The sequence below is a fragment of the Fundulus heteroclitus genome, chromosome 7 (assembly GCF_011125445.2).
Source record: "Fundulus heteroclitus isolate FHET01 chromosome 7, MU-UCD_Fhet_4.1, whole genome shotgun sequence".
In the NCBI taxonomy this organism is placed as follows: domain Eukaryota; kingdom Metazoa; phylum Chordata; class Actinopteri; order Cyprinodontiformes; family Fundulidae; genus Fundulus; species Fundulus heteroclitus.
In genome coordinates, this window is record NC_046367.1 from 20,014,620 (window position 1) to 20,038,329 (window position 23,710).

At 39.1% G+C, this 23,710-nt stretch overlaps 1 protein-coding gene and 1 long non-coding RNA gene across 2 annotated transcripts; one reads left to right on the plus strand and one right to left on the minus strand.

Annotated features, from left to right (window-relative positions):
- Nucleotides 1-460: 460 nt before the first annotated feature.
- On the minus strand, nucleotides 461-16,233 carry LOC110368642 (inosine-uridine preferring nucleoside hydrolase). Its single transcript, XM_036139131.1, has 6 exons — nucleotides 16,008-16,233; nucleotides 15,620-15,807; nucleotides 13,369-13,548; nucleotides 13,179-13,290; nucleotides 11,388-11,524; nucleotides 461-1,245 (listed from the first exon to the last, which is right to left on the minus strand). The coding sequence occupies exons 1-6, from the start codon at nucleotides 16,105-16,107 to the stop codon at nucleotides 910-912; spliced, it is 1,053 nt and encodes a 350-aa protein (XP_035995024.1). The 5' UTR covers nucleotides 16,108-16,233; the 3' UTR covers nucleotides 461-909.
- A 4,569-nt stretch (nucleotides 16,234-20,802) lies between these two features.
- Nucleotides 20,803-22,902, plus strand: LOC118563706. The gene is made up of 2 exons (XR_004931371.1): nucleotides 20,803-20,869; nucleotides 21,715-22,902. It is a non-coding gene; the product is annotated as an uncharacterized LOC118563706 (long non-coding RNA).
- Nucleotides 22,903-23,710: the final 808 nt, after the last annotated feature.

Below are 23,710 nucleotides of genomic sequence, written 5' to 3' on the forward strand. Positions count from 1 at the left end.
GTGGAGCATAGGAACTAAATGCTGCTTCTCCATGTTTAGTTCTGATTCTAGGTATGCAGAGCAGGCTGGAGCCAGAAGACCTTAGTGGTCTGGATGGTTGATACACTGATAACAAGTCTGTGATGTATTTAGGTGCTGAGCCATTTAGGGATTTATAGACTAACAGAAGTATTTTAAAGTCTATTCTCTGAGATACAGGGAGCCAGTGTAAGGACTTTAGAACTGGGGTGATGTGCTCTACTTTCTTAGTCTTAGTGAGGACGCGGGCAGCAGCGTTCTGGATCAGTATATTTAATTATCTTATTTTTGGGGTAAAAATACTCATTCCATCGGCAGATCATCTTATCTATCCGCTCAACCCAGGAAAAAAATTACTCTTCCTTACCAACCTCAGATAGGTGGAACAAAAGACTTTTGTTGATTTTTTATTTTTTTTTTACATCAACAAACGTTACCCCCCTGTGTCGTAAATATCTCCCCTCTCAGTCGCATCACAAGAATGTGAACCCGAGCGTGTTTTCACACCATTACCTTGGCGATGCTGCCTAACACGCGTGCGTAGAGCTGCTGACCGCTGCTAGCAGCTGGATGTCACACCACCGTACCGACAAAATCTTTGTCTCTATGCGGACGCCCAGCTTTCTGAAGCCCTTCATCACTCCTACCGGTACTTCTACCGTTTCACCTCCACTAAGCTTCATACTCAGACCTATAGTGACAGAATACCGTGCTACTCTCCGAATAATAACTCTTCTAAAAGTAAACGTCACGTGAAAGAAATCCGCATTCGTGTTTGTTTGTGCGGCGGATCGCCCACTGAATGATGTTACCCGATTTCCCCAGCATGCTGGCTGAGATCTGACACCCTAACAGGGATGTCCGTCTGACCAGCACCGTTTCCAGCCGTCGTTATTTCAAAGCTGCCTTCATCATGTTTTCGAACATCTCCATGTCCACCTTCTTCATAATAAACGCCTTGTGTGTCTTCTTCAGTACGCCCAAAGTGTCCACGACCATCATTCCTCTGGTGTGAGTCCCCGTCAGCTCAACAGTAACTGGATAATGGTCGCGCTCTGTGACGAAGGAGTCGTCCACAGCGGCCGCCATGGCGTACGAGTCGCAGGAAATGAAACCGTCTGGGCCCAGACAGTCGGTCTTCTTGGCCTCCTCCATGCTGTGGCGGAAGATCTTTGCCATGAAGCGAGCTTTGTCGCTGTCCTGATCCAACCAGGCGTCACAGAACCTCTGGAGACACGAAAACAGGTGAAAACTGCAGCGTTTACCGGCTGTGAATAAATCAACGTGACACAGAAGCCATCCTTATAAAGTTTGATCCTTTGAGTTTTGAAGCTTGGAATATTAAAAAAGCAAATTTTAAAAGGAGAAGTCCGGTCAACAAGGAAAAATCAGTGGATCATTAGCTACACCTGAAACTAATATGTTCGTGGTGATTTAATGAATTTAGCGTCAATCAATAAGAAAATAAAAGCATAAATTGTCATCTCGATCACTGTGTATGGGGGCGGCCATTATTGCCCATATTTGGGCAAAAATGGCCGCCTGACATCACATCCTGTGACGTAATGTTGCGGTAAGGCACTGCGCTCTACAAGCTAATTCAATAGGAGCTGTTGTACACAGCAGCGATCAACAATTACTTCGAATTTCCAGAGGACTTCACCGTTGAAATTCGCGAGAGCTATTGTTGAAGCAACAATGCTCACGTGCATGGCAGCTGGATGTTCCAATACATCGAGTAAAAGTGAAAAAAAAAACACATTTATTTCACCTTTCCGATTCATCATGCAACCACGGGCTGTTTTGTTGGATTGCCTACTTAAAGAGGGATCGAACTTCTGGCCAGAGAGAAAACACGTCGTCTGTAGCCAACATTTTAAAGAAGAATGTCTTCAAGATGACATGAGAGCGAGACTTTTCGGTAGGTTTTTCTCTTTTTTATAATGTAGAATTTGCCGTAACATTTGTTTACCCAATCAGAGCGGCGGAGGGATACCACACACTTGGAAAAAATGCTCACTGTTGTGAAGCCCACTTATTTTATGCGACTTTGGTCTTATATTTTGTAAAGTCGCTTGTAAATTTCATGAGTTGCGGGTTGCAGTTTTTTTTGGGCTTGTTTCTTAAAGTGAAGTGGATTGTTTTGGCTCTAAACTAAGTGACGCTGAAATATCCCTCCGCCTCATAACGCGCTGCAGTTCATCCTGACAGCAGCAGAGAGTAAACTCAAAAAGAGCCGCTCTGCCCGTATTTTCTGCAGTTTATGGTTCCAATAACTGATGATAGCTGCTGAAAGTAGATTAGGCGGTTGATAGAATTATTATTACTGTCTACATATTTTATGTTTACTATTTTCATTGCATTTATCATATATATTTACTCTTTACTACTAAGAAGTTTTAAGGTTTTAGATCTCTCTTATATTTGCAGAAGGCCTGCAGAAAGCAGAGAAATATGTTGTGACTATGATAAGTGTTTTTATGAACTCTATTCAGCCATCTGGAGTGCTGCACTGTGTGAACTGCTTGGTTTTATCTGGAAGGTCACAGTTATTTTGCTTATCCCTACCCCTTAGATTCAAAATGGAACCAGGGATTCCCTTTCTTAATAAATAAAGAGGGGGCGACGGATTTGCTTCAGATCGGATTTGGACATCTGTATCGTATCCTGCAAAATCGCTGCTGCACCTTATCCGGAAACGTACTGCAAAACTGTTTACAATGCAACTGTCTAATTTTAAATCACTGCTGCACCTTGCTGCACAACTGTCAACTGGTAAATCACTGCTGCACCTTGCTGCACATTTGTTTACATTTGTTTTACATTTCAACTGTTCACTGCTGCACTTTATCCGGAAGTCAATTGAAACTTATCCTGTAACTGACTGCGATTTATCACTGCACTTTTTATCCTGTACTGTAATTCACTGCAAGGTATCCTGTAGAGTTAGTGCAATCTTTCTGAGCTGTGTAAAAACGAAATTTCGTTCTGTATGCACACTGTGCATACAGAATGACAATAAAGAAAGTTTAAGTCTAAGTCTAAATTAAGCATCTCCGTTCAATCTCCTTGCAAGATTATTTGAAAATCAATCTCATTGTTGTCTCTCCTTCTTGTGTTGTTAATGAATGTTTTAGGTGTTTGAACCTGACATTTAATTGGTCCTTCGAGCCGGATCCCAACATACAGGAGGATTTCCTCTGGGTGAGGTGAACCGGGTGAAAAGTCAGTGATCACTGCATTCAGATCCTTTTCCAAGGGCCTAGTCCATCTCGCATCTGGGTTTCTGACTGTTGACGGGAAGTCCGAGGGAGGATTGACAGCAGTGGTGAGTGGAGTTTATTTAAAGGTATAAGAGTACTATTGCGCATAGAAGGGATAACGGAGTCCGAGAAAGTCCGTGATAACAAACCCTATCATCCTTGGCACTGATAGGTACACTAAGGGGTAACAGAGCCCAAAAAGTCTGTGTAGAAAAACAAAACAAAATAGGATAACGGCGTCCTGAGAATAGGCCGTGTAATTCGAGGCAGGGCGGCAGAGTCCTACAAAACTAACGTCTGCATTGTGCGTTTGTGTGTATGACTGGAAAATTAAATACCACTAGGTATTTTCTTTTCATTTAAAAACAGTGGGATTGTAAGTAACAAGCCTTTGTGGAGGTCTAGCAAGAATTCTCCACTCGAAAGAGTTGAAGTGAGAATTACCACAACAGGTATTTTATTGTTACCCCACGGTGTAAAACTCCCAGCCTATAGAACACCCTATGTGTTACAGGACTGCATCAAATTTATAAAAATGGGAAAGGGACAAAGGAAAACGTTGAAACAGCTCCAGAGTAAAGACTGGAAATTCATTGAACAGCAGGACCCTGATAAAATAAAACCTTTAGCTTCATGGGTAAAAGAATACAATGCAGGTTTAAGGGGTGATTTAACAAACAAAAAATATCTAAAATTCCAGGAAGGTATTATTAATAAATGAAGAGATTTAAAAGGGAATCCCACATAAACAATTTGGGAGTCTTTGAAAATACACCGGTTAAACAAGGAGGTATTTAAAGGTCCCGTAGAAAAAAGAAAAGAAAAACAAGTGTCGCAGAAGACTCTTTTCGCACAAGCTGTCTGTCTGATATGTTTTGTTTTTGTTATATCTTGTCCAACGTAATGTGTCGTTTAATGGGATCATTGCATGAAAGGAGAGAATGTTTGAACCAACAGCGCTTGAGAGTGTGTGTGTGCGCGAGTGGGTCTGTGTGTGTAAATCTGCGTATATGTGTGTGCGTATGTGTGGCTCAGAATAGTGTCTGAGTGAAGAGATTTACAGTGGAAAAGTACTGTGTGGAGTTGATCTTCGTGAAGGGAGAATTTGGCCAGAATAGTGGTAAAAAGTTATTATAGTTGATATTTGGCAGGGGATTAAACATTTCTTTGAGACAACTGAAAAAGAAAAAGGAAAAATATATATTTTTTTTGTACAAGCATAATTTTAACTAGTGTCATTTATTGCAAAATTGCATATTAAGATTCCCAAATGAGCTTTAATACTTTGAGTAATAAAAAAGATAAAATACAAGATTAATTGAAATAATAAAATTAATAGTTTAGAGATAATACACCAGACTTATATCTGGTTGAAAAAAGAAAAGCGAAAATTGAATAAAATTAATAAAAAAAGGAAACGGAAATGGAACTAAAAGGGCGTTGCACCGGGGAAGCGTTTACATGGGGGGACTGACTAGACACTTCCGTTGTGGATAAAAGTTTTCTGAACTGCTAATAGCTACGTATAACTTTCAAAAATGGATAAGCGTCCAGGTGTCTGCAAGACAAAGAGTTGCACCCTTGCGGGACTGAAGCGTAAAACCGTGTGTGGACGAAACATTCGGGGGTCGCAGCCAGCGCACGCTTTCCACTTTTTAAACTAAGCGGGAACTTAACGTGTTGAAAACATCTTTCGGCGTTGCCATAGATGTTTTGAAAAATATGAAAAACATAGATCTGTCTGTGTAAGATAATGAAAAAACAGGCCTTCGTCTGTTTGTTTTTTCTGAATGTCATCGTTTCTATGTAACTGTATGTATGTATCTATTTAACTAAACGTTCGTCTGGGTGAACTAATTCAGTTTAAATTATAAATCGTGGTTTCAAAGATGTTCATTTGTTTTGGGAGAACTGCAGCTCCCTAATCCAAATGACATTTTTAAGCATGGACTATGTTAAATAAAACTAAAGAAGGAAGAAGAGACTTCAAAAACAAAGTTTTTTTTTTTTTTTTTTTCACATTAAATATCCGGGCCGAATTCAATTGATAAACGGAGAGATTAACATGGTTTAAACGAAAATATTTCAGCTTTGTTAGAAAATTGTAACAGGCAATGAGCTGTACATAAAAGCTTGTTGGTTTTACTCCACTACAGAATTAACCAGTGACCCCATCATTTGTTTGAGCCCTAAAGTAATACAAACTCACTGAGATCTTATTGCTTATAACAATAGTGATTCATCACAAACCAGTCCATTTGAAAGAAGTTTAGAAATACATGATCTTTGATTTAAATAGATGTAAAAAAAAATAATAAAAATCTGTGCTTTGGCTTTGATCAAATCTGTATGGAACTACATATGGTTGCTTTTCTAAGGGTTCTCTATTCATTTATTTTATTTCTTTTTACTTGGGATTTGAATGCAACTAATGAGAATTTTTGAAAAGTGTCAAATTATCAGAAGGCAACGTTACACGCGTCATCAGTTACAAAATCATCTGATGTTATTAGTTATGCTGAACTGAGGTGAACCTCAGAGGGATAGTATAACCTGAGAAGGACAATAGATATGATAAACAAATCTGACCATGATGTAAACATCTGAATGTTTATGGCAAGGCTGGGTCTGTGTGTTCTGGCCTGGGAGCACGAAAACTATGGCAGAGGGAAAAATAAAATAAAGCCAGCTTCTGAAGGGTTAAATTCTAATTCTAATCTTGGGTTGTTTTGGGTAGCCTTCTCAATGTGCTTACGGGGAAAACTCTTATCATTTATAGAGAAACACTAGGAGCTCAGAAACCTAAAATACAAAATCATTGCTTTAAGGTTTAACCCTTGACCAATTGAGATTTGGGAAGTTATGTATAAATAAAGATAGTACTAACAGCAAATACACATGGTCAATGGACCAGAAAGGATATCAAAAGGTTGTAATAAGTCAAAAACCTATGTCCAGGCCCGTATGAAGACAATGTGGTGCCCCTGGGCACTATACCTCAAAGCCCCCCACCCATCAGACATTATCAAGGGGATTTCTGTAATGTAATTTACTATTTACTAACTTACACAACTACATGTAGGCATATGAGCAGTGAGAAATATTCAAATATCTCATTTTAAAATGTTGAAATCAAAAAGCACAGCTTTTGATGTCTGTTCATTTTGGATTCATTTTCTGTAGCGTTAAAAAAAGACGATACATTTGAACGTACTTGTTGACCAGCTCAACTATGACAGATTGGGGAGGGGGAGTGATAGATCATGTAGCCTAATCTTGATTTATTTATCATTTTTTATTATTGTGACATCAGTGTTCACAAAATGAATAATGCATGGTCTTTCAACAATTTCAAGTAAATAATATAACAATTTATGAAAAAAATATTTTTAAAGCATGTGTCATGTGGTGCCACCCCCCCATGGTTGGTGCCCCTGGGCACTGGCCCACTGACCCTTATGGATAATCCGGCCCTGCTATGTCATATTGGAAAATACATAATTGTGCTCCTTGGGAGACAATTTTGTTTTTTGGTTATTTATTTTGTTTTGATTTTTTTTTTTGCTTTTAGAGATGTTTTGAACAGCGTTTCAAAAGAAAAGTGGCGTCTTAAAAATGTTTGTTGCATTATGCTATTAACAGTCCTGTCTTTCTGCTTCTTTTTCTTTGCAAAGAAACCTGGTCAATATGATAGGAATGTGCTAACATAGAGATTTAGTCCCTTTTTAGACATTCTCAGATGCGAGTGAATACCAAAACGGTGCTGCAGTGACATGAGGGCTGATCCATGGGACAAAAGAGAAAAGGTGATGTCGTTGACTTCAGCCTGATCCAGTTTTGAGTTTTATTTTGTCAGAGGCAATGTTTGATTTATTTTTTAAATTATTTTATTTCTTTTATGTTTGTCATGTTAGAGGGAACACAGCGGTTAATATGTTTGTGACTGCTTTGCTGTAATTTCTTTTCAACCTATGGAGTGTTTCTTTGGCAAAAAATGCTGGCAGAATTGATTCTGTTTTTCAGTTGCGAGAACTGGAGGATGGACTCTTGAAGGGAAGGAGAATGTTTGGCTTAACTCAGACATTGGACTGAAAATGGACAATGAAGGACTATGACTGAGGCATCGGACAACCTTCGACAACAAACACAGATGAGTTCTGCAGACACGACTTCATGCATTTCACTTCACAATTAAAACAAAACACCCATTACGAAACACATTAACATTATGTAAAGGTGAAAACTTTTAAAGAAGCAACTTGATGGAATCATAGACCAACCTAATAAATTAATTGGGTATTATATCAACAGTTGAATAAATAAATTAATTAATTGGTTTTCACTATATAAGCAGAGTAACCTGAACTTTTAAATTGAAATTTAATTTAATGAACATCTTAGAGTAAGCAGATTTCTGCCAATCCGGCAGGCATCAATAAAACAGTAACAAAAGGTTACTGGATAAAATGGATAAGGTTGCAATAGAATTAGCATAATGACACATCCTACTAACTAACATGGGTAGATTTAGGATTAAAGCATCAGTGTACAATGGTTACAGTATTTATGGAGATTTAATATCTCTCGACTAGAACAAATAACTCAATAGTTCTTTTAACTGGTTGTTAAAACATCCTAAGGGGAAGAACACATAAAACAGAGGTTAGCTAGTTGTTAACCTGAAGTTTTTTAGATCAGGATAATTTAATGGTTATCCTCTTACATACAGAAAAGAAGTAAGATTAATTTAATTAGATTAAATTATGGAGACATTTTGGATCTGGTCAGGATTGCTGGGAATGAATGAAGGTTTTCTCTGAGGAACATTAAAGCAGCAAAAGACTTCCCACATTGGAACTCCTGTTGTGTAAAGAACATCTTGAACGGGACGTAAGGTGAGATCCTTACAATGAGAGACGTTCCACACAGCGGGGTGTGGAGACCCCTGGGGCATGGCACCCAGGACGAGCTGCTGTGGGTTGGCCCTGTTGTAAACTTGACACAGCTGGTGGAACCAGGTTAGAACCAAGGGAGACGATGACGTTGTCCCACATGTCATCTGACACCTAACACTGACTGTAAAGGGTTCTGGGTTTTCAGAGTTGCTGAAAACAGAAAGCTTCAGAGAACCTTAACCTTTCCTGACCAGGCACTCAGAACACATAGATAGATCAGATTACCGAGGCCTAGACAAATAGGAACGCAGAGACGCATTCATCCAATAACTTCTTAATCAAAGTCCTTAATCCTCAGTTAAATAATGGCAAATAATCACATGTGTGGTTTACTTTATTCTAGGATTAAATTGGGAACTAATTGTGATTTGCTTGAGTAGCTTTAGTTGTTCAACAATGTTAGAACGTTTTCAAAAAGCTCTCCTGCTCACTGCTTTGTTTTGTAGAACCTTGGCATCCTTGAATGGTAACAGCATGGTATAAATATTTTGTCTTTTCTGTGCAGAACAGCACCTCACTTTCTTTAAAAAAAAAAAAAAAAAAAAAAAAAAAGAGAGAGAGAAAGAGAGAGAGAGACAGAGAGGGAAAAGGCTTCCTTTTTCTCAGTTGGGGTTTTAAAATAAAATGGGAAATGACATGAAACGAATATGTTGATGAAATTATGTTGCAGAGAACTTCAACTGTCAGACAATGAAAGTTAAGACAAACATTGAAAGCATTCTGTTAAGAATTATTAGGAAACTACTGCACACACATTTGAACTTAAAGATTACTCTTTTAGACTAATAATTACATTGCATAATTCTGGGAACTAAATAATTGTGCACGGAAATATCTTGAATGTGAAAGTGCTTGGAGGATGTTTTTTAATAAATGACACATGAATGGGTTTTTTTGATAAGAACACTAATTACACCTTGTTTCTGTTCCCCAATAGAAACAAGCTCTCGTGTCTGCAGACCATCTTCACAAAGTGTTTTATTAGAGAGAAATGCAAAATAAAATGCTCAGTGCCCATCCAGAACTGAACACTTATTACCATCCAGCTCAATCGTCCAGCCTGCGAGGAGGAACCAAGAAGAGGACTGGGGATGAAGAAGCCAGAGAACTCTGATTCTTTATTCTTCAATGGGAGGAGTTGCCTGAAGAGACCCTAAGCGCGATTATATTAATTTATGCCTTGTGCCTGAAAGGCCTGAAGGCTTCCTTAACTTTGCGTTCTTGACGTTTTGGACTCTTCTCATATTGTGTTACTGTTTGTTTAACTGCTCTGTTCTACTGACTTACTTGTTTGATTTTTGAGTGTTAAGACATCTACACTGTGATGTCGCATTATGTTCAATATGATTTTATGGTAAAGAATGGAAACTGTTTGCTTCAGACACACAAAGACCTACGGTTTATGCAATTTTTTTGCTTTGATATAGGAAGAACCAGGGTCTGATTGGCTCTAAAGATCCTTTAATCTTAGCTGGTAATGGTAACTCCTAGTGTCAATAGAGGGACTTCTCGCTCAGATTGGCCGAGAGCGGGATTTCACCTGGGGTCAAATCAGTTTTTAATCATCTTTTAGATAGGATGAATTTTTCTCATGACAAAGACCCAGCCTGCCCTCTGATGCCCCTCAGTGGTACTCCTGGATTTGTAAGGTATGAAAGTGATGGATGATTGTCCATGGGAATGGTAAATGGAGAACCAAGTAAGGGGTTTTACAGGGTGGGGGAAGAGTAGACGGATTCGACCTTGGTTACTGAACAGTTTTTTCTTATCTAGTCTAATGTAAAATTCAAATAATGTGCGCATAGGGACCTAAAACAGGACTTACTTAATTAGATGAACCCTAAATTGTAAATAAAAGCTAGCATTCATGTTGATCTGTACTAAAAGTTACAGCACTGCCCGGTTCCAACACGGGAACCTTCAATGTTGTGGAAAATATTATTCAGCTGTATGGAAGATCGTGGTTAAACCAAAGGACTGTATTTATAAGCTGCTACTTTTTAAAAGGAAGAAGACATCATGAACGATTGAAGTGAGATGAGAAAAAGAGTATATTAAATGATAACAGGGGGGAATGATAGGATTATTATTACTATGTCTACATAGTTATTTACTATTTTCATTGCATTTATCATATATATTTACTCTTTACTACCAAGAAGTTTTAAGGTTTTAGATCTCTCTTATATTTGCAGAAGGCCTGCAGAAAGCAGAGAAATATGTTGTGACTATGATAAGTGTTTTTATGAACTCTATTCAGCCATCTGGAGTGCTGCACTGTGTGAACTGCTTGGTTTTATCTGGAAGGTCACAGTTATTTTGCTTATCCCTACCCCTTAGATTCAAAATGGAACCAGGGATTCCCTTTCCTAATAAATAAAGAGGGGGCGACGGATTTGCTTCAGATCGGATTTGGACATCTGTATTAAGCATCTCCGTTCGATCTCCTTGCAAGATTATTTGAAAATCAATCTCATTGTCGTCTCTCCTTCTTGTGTTGTTAATGAATGTTTTAGGTGTTTGAACCTCACAGCGGTGCAGATCACCATTTTGAGCAGAGATTGGTTGTAAGATGAGTTTTATACTCATCTTATAACATTGCACAACCCAACCCATAAACCGTACTTTAATGCTTATTTGTTGTCTTTTTTATCTCTCTAAAATGTAAAATTAGTATTACTTTGAATTTAAATGCTTAATACCATGTCTATCTTTGTTTAAGTTTAAATCTATTTCGGCATGAAAACGGATATTTATTTACAAGGGGACAGGATAGAGCATCGGGACTTGCTCGACAGTCGATCCTGCGACCTGACGTCACAAACTGGGAGGAGGCAGTACTGTTCTTCACCAACATGGATGCCTCCATAAAAGGACATTCAAATGAAAGTTACTCTTATCATTTATTGAACAGTATGTAATAATTTTATATTTAAAGTACTTTCAGCAGTTTGAATTCTGATTTTGACCGGACTTCTCCTTTAACTAAATAAGTCGGAGAGTGGAAGGAACGCAGAATAATAAGCCTGTGTCATTTATCAGGAACGCAGCAGCTCGCCTTATAACTCACGCTCTAAAAATAAACACACTAAAAAGGAGCCATTTGTTATCTTGTTTCCCTGCGTTTACACAGGTGTAAATGGAGCCTTACCCACGGGAGCTGGTTGTAGCAGGTAAACTCCCAGCAGGCCAGGTAAGTTTGACACAGGTAATCGTTCAGCACGATGTACGCCGCCTCTGGGTCGGCAGCAAAGTTATACTCGGCGGACGCTGTGATGTTCCCTCGAGCTGGAAATCAGAGGAAACAGAAACCACGTTAGAAAAGTCCTGCTAGACCAGGATCACACTGGCCTGGGTGATCCCAGCTTAAATCCTGCCTTCTGGGTCACTTTGTTCAACTTGTTTCTGCAGTAAAAAAAAACAAACATCAGATGTCTGATCTTTTAGGGCGTAACAGCTGGTGGCGCCACCCTGGGCAGCAACAACTGAGAACATTTTCACTTTATTCTGGAGAATATATGGCCCTGACTGTGCTTTCAAGCATAAAATGCTTGTTTAAGATCAGACAAGGCAGGTGATTGTTTTTATTATTGTGTATTTTTTTTGTTATTGATAGGATCAATAAATGCTGCCACTGTTCTTCTTGGGGTCCGACCCTTAATAAAGACAGCTTACAACAATGTGTTTCACACTTCCTTCACCGTCTAGTCCCTCACAGCCACGTAATCAGACCTGCAGTACTTAAAATGGACATTTTCCCTGCAGCGACTGAAGGAACCAGGGTGGTTTTTTACCCCCTGTGTTTCCACTGGAGAAATCAGGATGGACCCTGACCTAAAGATGACACCCCCTGTTGGAAGGACGCTAAACATTTCTCACCAGCATTTCTCTCCCAGGTTTATACTCCTCTGCAGGTCACGTTTCTTTTTTTTTATGCCACCCGTGTTGAATATCACACTGTTTTATAGTGTTTGCATTCAAACACATGGAACAAATTTGCCAACATTGATGTAAATAATTAATTAAAAGAACTGTGGCCTTCAGCTTTTAGCACCTTCAGGGAACCTTGTAGAGATTTTAATGGGCAAAGTTTATTTTCTGAGACACTAAATGGTCAAAAATCATGTTTATTAAAAGGTGACCAATATGCAAAATTAACTTTTTTTTTTGCACATTTTTTGTGCTTTAAATTGAGGCTCTACTGCTTCTAGAAACAGTCTGGAATAAAAAAATCCAGTTGTTTTAGGCAATAGGGAAAGATTTTGCTTGGGTCTGGAAAAGAGCAGTTTCATCATCAGATGCTGACGTCACGTCTGGCGTGGCCACAGCCCCGCACCCAGCAGCTGGTTTTAACGCTATATGTGCAGCACAATGGCTGTTTGGCATGACCATGATTTGTCATTTAGCACAAGCTAACGCTAACCATACGCTACTGATAGCCCCATATCCATCCAGAGACGTCTTAATGCATCCTTGCTGGCTGTGCAGGAGGCTCCACCTCTCCTGCTCCTGGGTCTGACTCAGGGTTAAACATGTACGGCTGTAACATTGTGCGTCTGTCTGCAGCCATGTTCACGTGTAGAGAGTGGGAGTGCAAACGTTGAGGTAGGGGAGCGTGGCCACCTGCAGTTTATGTGTTTAAAGGGACAGAGCCCTAAAAACAGCTCATTCTGAAAGAAGCTAAGGAGGTGAAATCTCATCATCTGAGAATGATTTCGTGCAGAAAAAGGTAATGAAGCCCATAAATCTAACATATATGTTGAAAAAGGAAGCATGATAAGCACCTCTAAATTGCCCAGTGAAGAAATCTGTAAGAGGCCAAATACTTTTCTTGTGGAACAGCAGTTCAGTGGGATTGGTTTTACTTTATGTATGGGGGTTTCACATTACCGCGTCCCTCCGCTCCTCCTTAGAAACTAGAAGCGCTCGGTGTTTCACTCACACTCCGTGTTCCCTCCCATGATGTAGAGTCCTTTGAGTTTACGCGGCAGAGACGGATCCATCCTCACAGCCAGAGCCAGGTTGGTGAGGGGCGCCGTGGCCACCAGAGACACCTGGGAGACACGCACAGACTCAGGACACGCAGCGAGGACAGCGCGACAGCTCACACCCAGCTCTCCTCAGTCATTCACCTGTCCAGGATTCTCATTGACCATCCTGATTATGGCCGACACGGCGTGCTCCTTCTGAACCAGGTCCAGGCCGGGACTGCGTGGGTCGGGGGCGTCTCCGAGACCGTCCTGACCGTGGAAGCTCCCCGCGCTGATGACGGTCCCGAGGATAGGCACACCGGCGCCTTTAAACACCGGAATCTGGCCGACGGAAACAAGAGCGCTGGTGATTGGTTTGCTGGTGCCAATCTAACGCACGACAAGCCTTCATCCTGCTCTGATGCCACGCCAGCATTTTTCTTATTTCTACACTGTACCTGCTTCCATAATGACAGTATGCTAATCTATGCTTAAAGGAACTGCCAAAAAAAGTAAAAAACAAAGCAACTGGTAATTACTAAGGTTTTGACTGAATCTGCATGTTATCTAAGCCATTGCAGGGCCTTTGTTTTGGCAGTAGTATAAAGCTTGGTACTCCACATCACTCCAGACTTTTTGAAGCTTCCGGGAGAGAAAGGGAAACGTCTTCAACTACGGAAAACAAGTCCAGTTGCTTTGTTTTTTACCTTTTTTTTTGGAATGACCTGGATGGCTGAGAATCTTCACCAGCTTAAAGGAACTGGTTCAGAAATGTTCTTAGACTTAGAATAGCAGAGCGTCACATTGCAATTAGTAGACACAGACCGAAGTCCTGACGGTTTTTCCACAGGTTTGGCCTTTTTCCACAAATTTTCTCTCCAGTCCGCTTCTGAAAACATTCAGCTTGTGCGACTAAGTAAAGACAGAACAGCCGATTTCCCAGACAGCATACAGCTAGCTTTCACCCACCTAACATTTAATCAAACTTCCACGTATCTGATTGGATCTGGGGTGATGAGCCAGAATACAGTGTTGTGAACTGGAAGCAGAGTTATATGGTTTTGAGCCGTCCTTCACTTCACAGCTGCTAGTGTTTGTGCCGTATGTCTCTAGCAGCTTTCTATACCCAACTAAAGCTTTTGCTTTGATTTAAGCTCAGACGATAACTGGGTCTATGAAACATATGAAACACAGATTCCACTGGAGCTCTGCTTGTATGTTTAAGTTTCCCCTGGATTTATCCTAGATTTATCCTAGACTTATCCTGTGATTAAGTTACGCAACAGGTAGGCCTTATTAACAACTTAGCTGACTTCTAAAGACAACGGGTGTCAGAACCATCGAGGCTAAACAAAAACGCAGGCCGTCCTTTTCGTATTTCCATTCCTGAAAATAGAACTAATGTATAATTTTCTTTTCACGTTCTCATTGTGCACCAATTTGTGTTGGTCTATCACACAACATCCCAATGAAATGCATTGAACCTTGTGGTTGCAGCATCTCAGAATTGATCATACTCAAACTTTAACTCACTTTAATACCTCTCAGTTTAGGTTTCAACTTCTTTTTTTTTTTTTTTTTTTTACTTTATTTACTCAAGAAGGAAGTTGTGCAATACATGCATTGAATTAACACAACTCGGGTATGTCCTGGAAAATCTGGGGAACTTGTTGTCCACTTCTTTCTCTAAAATCGTGTGACTTGAGGAAGTAGTCTCTAGGCAGAGAAATTAAAACCGGGTGACTTTTCACATGACTGCTAAATTATTGTCACGCAGCGCAATAAGTAAAAACGCGTTGAAGGACATTCCAGACATGTAACCTTTTAGATGCTGATCTGAATTTTCAGAAGCAAACATCAAAGCTTGTTTTCCCAACAAGTCAAAGAAAAATACTTGTTGCCACACTGAGGAGCTAAAATCCTTTTAAAAAAGGATTAAAAACATTTCTTTTTGGCAGAACTTACGACTTTTAATTTCTTACAATTGCGCCTCTGATATGAATTTTACAATGATGTTTGGTTGTTAAATTTTTTTTTTTGCTTTTACCTCTCTATGATGATTTTACCTGCAGCACTTTGGGATTTTTGTTAAATGTAAAGTGCATTACAAATACAATGTATTATTATTATTATTATTATTATTATTATCATGCTGGTGTAGGCTCCTCTGATGAATATCTGATCTTTAAAAAAAGTGTTTAACATTGCCAGCCTTAACTCCTTACAGTAAAAACAGCTTTTAAGGTTATTAAAATATTTCATTCTTACAAAAACATTTCGTAGAATATAAAAATATCTAAATCTCTACCGGCGCTTACTTTACTTAAACAAACCAGAACATTTTGCTTTCTCTCTTGACCAGCCACATAAAACCAGAATAAAGACATCTCAGTAGGAGCAGTTCTGCACACACCTCCAGCTTATTGCAGACCTGCAGAACCCGCAGCACGTTCCTGCACACGTTCTCCACCGTGGTGTTGCCGTGCACGCAGGTGATGCCCAGGAGCTCCACTCCGGGGGCGGCCAGCGCCAGCATGATGGCCTGGGCGTCATCCACGCCGCAGTCCACGTCCACCAGCAGCTTCTTATTCATCCTGACCCCTGCAGCCCATAAAACAAAAAACTTATTATAGCTGTTGACTCTAAGATACGACTAGGCTGGCCGACCAGCTTTCTTCTAGGCAGGAAAACTAAAGATGACTGTTTCAGTCAAATGCATCAGGCCTATCAAGTTCTGATTAGAGCCTAAAGTGAGTGTTACTTTCAGGAAAGGAGCGACGAACCGCGGGAAAACACCTTACCTTCCTCCCGACTGTTCTGTAGACCTCGCAGTTTCCTCTTCTTGCTGCTCCGCTCCGGCTCCGACTCTGGCTGAGCCGGCCTTTTACGCGCGGGCGCCATCGGGCGTTTGTGCGTTTTCGGCACTGATCTCTATTCATTTACTGGATTGCTGATTTGCCCGAAAACTTAAGTCACTGGACGCCATCTTGCTACACCATGCCCTCTTCTACTTCTTCTTCTTGATTTTATTGGCGGTTGGCAAACAACTTTCCGGTGTGCATTACCGCCACCAACTGGTGAGGAGTGTGGGTCAAAATGGCCATACTCCCAAAGATACTTATATTTATGTATCTATATCTATAATACTAAATTTACAAATACTAAATCCTCCTAATTATTCCTGTTATTATTAAATATTTAAATAAGTATTGATAACATTTATTTTTTGAATTTTTCTGCAGAATATCTATTATATCAAATTTAATTTTCTCCTTATTAAGATCTCTAACCAAAATCCTTCTTTCCTCTTCATATTTCTTACAATACATCACTACATGTTCTACTGTTTCATCTTGTTCACAATATTCACATTTCCCCGACATATGCTTCCCTATTTTGAATAGTGTTTTATTTATTCCTGTATGTCCAAATCTAAGTCTTGAAATAACTGTTTCCTTCTGCTATCCTCATTTCTCCGACTTTCCGTTGAATCCTATACAGCCATCTTCCTCTCCTTTCTTCTTCCCATTGTTTTTGCCACCTTTCCTTCATTCTTTGTTTAATGATACTTTTAATTTCTGTCTTACTTAAATTAATCATCATATCAATAGTTCTATTTTTTGATGCTTCCTTAGCAATCTTATCTGCGATTTCATTTCCATTAATCCCTATATGTGCTGGTACCCAAATAAATATAACACTAATACCCATCATTTGAATTTGATATAGAATTTGCTGTATTTCAATTAATATATCTAATCTACTATCTGAAAAATGATTTTGTATACTAAGTAAAGCTGAACTTGAATCTGAACATATTATTGATCTTAGTGGTCTTACTTCCTCTATCCATTGTAATGCTAATAATATTGCTAATAATTCTCCTGTATATACTGATAATTCATTATTTATTCTCCTCTTTACTTTGATATTGAAATCTGGAACATAAAATGCTATGCCTAACCTATCATTCACATTTTTAGATGCATCTGTATATATTTGAATATAACCATAATGCCCTCTTTTACTTCTTCTTCTTGAGTTTATTGGCGGTTGGCGAACAGCTTTCCGGTGTGCATTACCGCCACCAACTGGTGAGGAGTGTGTGTCAAAATGGCCATATTTCCAAAGATGCTTATATTTATATATCTATATGTCTATATCTATAATATTAATTTATAAATACTAAATCCTACTAATTAATCCTGTTATTATTAAATTTTTAAATGAATATTGATAACATTTATTTTTTGACTTTTTCTGCAGAATATATATTATATCAAATTTAACTTTCTCCTTATAAAGATCTCTAACCAAATTCCTTCTTTCTTCTTCATATTTCTTACAATACATCACTACATGTTCTACTGTTTCATCTTGTCCACAATATTCACATTTGCCAGATATATGTTTACCTATTTTGAATAATTGTTTTATTTAATTCTGTGTGTCCGAATCTAAGTATTGAAATAACTGTTTCCTCTCTTCTGTTTCCTTCTGTTATCCTCATTTCTCCCACTTTCCGTTGAATCCTATACAGCCATCTTCCTCTCCTTTCTTCTTCCCATTGTTTTTGCCACCTTTCTTTCATTCTTTGTTTAATAATGCTTTTAATTTCTGTCTGCTTGTAATAAGGGGGATGCTGCACAATCGCAGTAGTTCAATGAAAGCGTCTGAAGCTAATTTCTCATCCTTTAAACTGTTAAAGGCGGTTCAGATCAGATAGTCCAGATTCGTGATCTTGTCAGTTTCCACTCAAGACATTTAAATCAATGAAAAAAGGTCCATCTAAATACGTAATTAGGCGCTGAGAAGCCCAACTGCTATAGAGAACGACAGACATCGCAAGCAATGATACAAGATTTGTGAAATTAACTTTGTTAGCAGTCAATTAAGAAGAGAGTTTTGTTATTCACTTTGAAGAAATGTGTTAGGTTGTTCCTTTCTGCTGACTTGATTTATCGCATTGTTCATAGTCCTCGTGAAAAACCTCTTAGCACGATCAGATTTTGGATTTATGTTGACGACAATCAAAAAGTTCCAATTATTGATGTTTGAAACCACCGAAAGCTGACTGTACTGTCAGGATTGTTTTTATTTTTTTAACCCCACGAGAGCATCAATAGAGTCGGAAATAAGACAAAATGCAGTTACGGTGTGCAGTTCAGCGAGCAAAATCAAATGACACTTATTTCTGAAACTGCCGCCACGAAGAAGCCCTTTTCAAAAATGCTTTTCTTAGAGCTGTATTAGTTTTAGTGAGGCTATGATTGCTCTGACATGATGTCCCAGACATAAGGTTATCTGAAAAAGGCTGAAAGAAGTAGTCCATCGTCAAGATTCGTTATCGCAATTAACACCCCGACATCATGATCATATCGCCCACCCTTACACATAAATGCACTGACTTTATGCTTCTACATTGTGGTTTGGCTACATTTCTGGGACACATTCACTCCTACAGTGGGTTAACTATAGGAATGGCAGCTGGGATTTTCCACTGGAGAGCGATCTGATTCTGTTCTTAAAATAAACCCTTCAGTGGATCCATTTATAGCAAGAGTTAAAAAAAGAAAACTGTACGAAGAGAAACATGTCAGTGGAAAACAGGTTGATCAAATGGAATCTATAAATAAACACAGTAAATCTAGATAATTTCCCACCAGGATGGATTAGTTTAGTAAACCTAAATAAACTGTCATATTCACTGCAACCATTTCTCACGTAAAGGCGGTTAGTTGAGCCTGTGGGAAGAATTGTTGGGCTTATTTAGAGCTAAATATCTGTGCTGGTAAATGGGAGAAAATGAATGAGCGTAAACTTGTCATGGTTCAGTTTTGGCCTGGCTTCTCCCAGCTCAGCCTCCACTCCCTCAGCAATCAGTCATACCTGTTAGGCACCAATCAGTCAGTACTCACTCCACCTCCCAGCCTCTCTATATAAGCTGACTTCTGTTTGCTCCTCGTTGCCGGCTCGTCTTCAGTCTCTACCAACACCATGCCTGTCAAGTCCTGTTCTCATCAGTCTCCACTCAGTCCACGGCTGTCAGCCAAGTTTGCTCCCTGCTTTGTTGCTGGATCTCCTGCTACCCCTGTGCTCCAAGTAAGGTCTCTTCTAGCTGCTGGGTTTCCTGCTGCCCCAGTGCTCCTAGTTTGCTCCCTGCTTTGTTGCTGGATCTCCTGCTACCCCTGTGCTCAAAGTAAGGTCTCTGCTAGCTGCTGGATCTCCTGCTACCCCTGTGCTCCAAGTAAGGTCTCTGCTAGCTGCTGGATTTCCTGCTGCCCCAGTGCTCCTAGTTTGCTCCCTGCTTTGTTGCTGGATCTCCTGCTACCTTTGTGCTCCAAGTAAGGTCTCTTCTAGCTGCTGGATTTCCTACTGCCCCAGTGCTCCTAGTTTGCTCCCTGCTTTGTTGCTGGATCTCCTGCTACCCCTGTGCTCCAAGTAAGGTCTCTGCTAGCTGCTGGATCTCCTGCTACCTCTGTGCTCCAAGTAAGGTCTCTGCTAGCTGCTGGATCTCCTGCTGCCCCAGTGCTCCTAGTTTGCTCCCTGCTTTGTTGCTGGATCTCCTGCTACCCCTGTGCTCCAAGTAAGGTCTCTGCTAGCTGCTGGATCTCCTGCTACCTCTGTGCTCCAAGTAAGGTCTCTGCTAGCTGCTGGATTTCCTGCTGCCCCAGTGCTCCTAGTGTGCTCCCTGCTTTGTTGCTGGATATCCTGCTACCCCTGTGCTCCAATCCTGCATCTCTTGAACTCTCTCGCACTGCACCTCTGGTTTGAAAGTTGTCCTAGCACCTCCAAGTACTCATCACTAGATCCAGCTCTGAGTTCTCCAGTCTCTTCCAGTCAGCCTGCTCTTGCACCCCTCATCTTCAGTCCAGTAACTAACTCGGGTCATCATCATCATCCATACTTGGTACTTTCAACAAACTTCAAAGAAACAAGCTCTGTGTGTGCGTGCTCTGTCCGGGTTCACAAAGACAAATCATGACAAAACTAAGCAGTAAAATAGTGCTTTCTACCCATTTGTCCCACATAAAAGGCGGACAGCCCCCGTTTTGGATGACCTGTCCCCGGAAATGCCCCCGATTTCAGTGGATATGTTCACACTGCTGGGGTAACTTTTGGTGTAACACATTCTACTATAAGACAAGTACCGCTATGAAAACGCTACAGCATCACAGACATGTACTGTATGTACAGCACCTCCCAGAGTCAGAAAATGGCGGAAGTTCAAACCTGTTTTTGATTAGAGAAATCTAGTTACTTTAAGTTAATCTTTTAATCTAATTACGGGTGCAGACAGAAACCAACACAACGACAAAGCAAGGAAGCCTCCATTTTAAAGCTTTACTAACTGAGAAGCACACATATGTTAACGTGTTTATTTTAAGCGTGATATAGCATGAAACAAGGAAAATGAAACTATATCCTCTGTCAGTATAGCATCGTCTCACCTTTCCACAGAGATGTTGATAATATGTGAGGCGACTGACGGTAAAAACATTTTACATAACATTTATAGTCCACGTTGAAAAAATACAAAATGCATCACTTTCTGTTCTGGGTTTTCTTCTTCTGCTGAGTTTCCATCTACCGGATGGACGTTTTGGTTTGGCTCCAGAAGTTAGAGGGATGGAAAGGTCAGTATTTTTTGAAGTGGGATTCAGTCACTGAGCTATATTATACACTGGAGTGCTAATCGCCCGCTGTTAGAACGAGTCGCTTTGAAGCCACCAGCCGCCATATTGGTACTCCCTATTTCCCCCCAGTAACTAGGGAATATGTGCGCTACAGCATCGAATAACGAGGATTTTCTCATGTTCAGGGGGGGGGGGCTTAAAACCTTTGAAATGTCAAATGCCATATGCTGTTATGTTATGTTCTAAAACTATCAAGTAATGAGAAAGTCATGTGCTGAAATATTTTGCATTTTATTCATTTAAATATATATATATATATATATATATATATATATATATATATATATAAATATTTATATATATATTTACATATATATATATATTTACATATATATACATATACACACACATATATATATATATATATATATATGTGTGTGTGTATATGTATATATATGTAAATATATATATATGTAAATATATATATATAAATATTTATATATATATGTAACTATATATATATAGTATATGTAAATATATATATATATATATATGTAAATATATATATATATCTATATATCTTATATAATATATATAATCTATATATATATCTATATATAATATATATATTAATATGAATAACATGTAAAATATTTCAGCACCTAATTTCCTAGTAGTTGATAGTGTTAGTACATCCACTGACTGTAGAATAACCTGTGAAACGTTTTTCACACAGCCAGAAAACTGCTGGTTGTTGCAACTGAATCCTATGGGATTCTGTGAGAGTAGGGAGTAGCAAGATGGCGGCCAGTGACTTCAGTTTTTCGGCAGAATCAGCACTCCAGTGTATTATATAGCTCAGTGGATTCAGTTAGTTATGGAGTGCTCCATAATTAGCATCCATCCTCACTTATTTATAATTAGTCATTAGATTACAGTTTAATGGTCCTCCATAGGTAGAATCCTGCTTCCAGTAAATAGGTCTCTTAGTTGTACCTGGATGTTGAAGATAACTTATTTGTTTGAGAGGGACCACAACTAAAGTTGCAGTTTCCAGTGCAAATAATCTTTGGCGTCCGGACAGCTTTGCAGGTTTGATGTTCTGAGAAAGGTTCAAAGCTCGGCATGTTGTTTTCAAACCTAACCCTGCTTCAACTTTACCTGCAACCTTCCCTCTGACTAGTCATCTCGCACCAACACTTTGCCCACTGGAACTTGTTCTGTCCACTTTACTTCTATGAAAACAGTTGGGAGTTTTGCTTAAAAAGCAGAAATAAAAACACGTGATGTACTTTTAAAGATTTCCACATGCTGAGTTTGGACAAGAATTGCTTAATTGCTTAAATTTGCTCATTCAGGACAATGAAATTCCTGTGAAATTCCAAAGAAACTGTCTATTTCAGGCAATTCTTGTCACATCAAATACACAAAGGAGGCCTTGCCGTCACAGCGTAAACTGTCCCATTATTTTCAAACAGATCCTGAATTCCATTTCATGATTACTGCATTGATATAAACTAAAAGTCTTATTTGATTTGACTCACTGACACTCATCTGGCTTCAACAGTCCTTTATTCAAGATTCAGTAAAGCACTAAGCCAATGTTGTGTGCATATACTATTATAATACGGTCAAATTTCAGTCAGTAACAGCTGAACATACTCTAAAAGGGGACACAATCTTAACCACAATGCATTACTCTGAAAAGTATTCTAGGATATACTGAAGGCTGGAGCTGAAAAAGGAGACTGTTGGTGCTTTTAGTAATTAATGCAGATAAAAACAGTGTTTTCAGGTTTATGGCGCAAGTGCTAAACAAACTGCAGCACTTTTAATATGAGGTTTTTTCTTCTTCACTACATGCAAATTGAATTGAGAACATTTTCATCTCATTTTAATCCAAAAACTCACCATTTGTTAACTCATCATTTATACACAATAAATTATCAATTTCATATAAAGAAGATAATATTTGAAGGGCCACCAGAGTGTTTGTGTGCTTATTGTCAAAAGCAAAGAGAAACTTTATTAGAGAAATGTGACAGGGCAATAAAAAAAATGCAGATTAGTTATTTGACAACAGCCATCCTGCAGTGCAGCCGAGGTCCAGAGGAAATTTTCTGACTGATACTGAAGCAAATCATCTGCCTCAGAATGGATATAAAGTAAAATGTAAGCATCTCTGGATGACAGTGTCTCATCTGGCTCAGTGTTTGGCAAAGTTTACATCGCTCAGTGCATCCACCATGAATCCTGTCCATTAGTCAAGTTTTGCTGGTGGGACTTTTTAATTCTTGTCGACCATGAGCAAATCGCACAAGTTTATCCAAAAGGGCATGTTTAATCTCTAATTTTCATCCCTCATGCAGCACTCTACAGTAATATGTAAACGATGGGCCGAAATAACGTTTTCCCCCCAAAAAGTTTGAACTGGAATATATAATGTAGAATATGTAGTAGTAGTAAAAAATATGATAAGTTTGTATGCGTTACATGATATATGCAGAAGTTAGGGCACCCCCAGTCTAATTTTTAGTTACTGTAACTGAGTAGAAGAAAAAGCACAAAGTTAAAGGTGGAAACAAACAAAACAATGGGTATAAAATAAAAAGTAAAACCTAGTATCATAGCAATGTTTTTAGATTTTAAATAACCTTTTCCAAGCATTTGGACTATAGTTATGTCAAAAATATAGCTTGTATAGATAGTGTTTGGATCATAAAAGCTCACTTCCCAAGCAAAATACCATTGATAAAATGTTGCTTTCTGTCTAAAACATTAGGCTAAAGTGTGATTAAAAAGCAGTGAAGTTGTCTACATGTGTTTGAAAAGTCATTAGGGTCAAATGGTCAAACACAGCCCCAGCT

What these genes read in the sequence shown, in the direction of transcription:
- LOC110368642 (XM_036139131.1), bottom strand. Translation starts at nt 16,107, where the DNA reads ATGGCGCCCGCGCGTAAAAGGCCGGCTCAGCCAGAGTCGGAGCCGGAG. An exon ending in ACAGAACAGTCGGGAGGAAG is followed by an intron (nt 15,808 to 16,007) that starts GTAAGGTGTTTT and finishes TATGGGCTGCAG; the next exon opens with GGGTCAGGATGAATAAGAAG. An exon ending in AGGTCTGCAATAAGCTGGAG is followed by an intron (nt 13,549 to 15,619) that starts GTGTGTGCAGAA and finishes TCCGTCGGCCAG; the next exon opens with ATTCCGGTGTTTAAAGGCGC.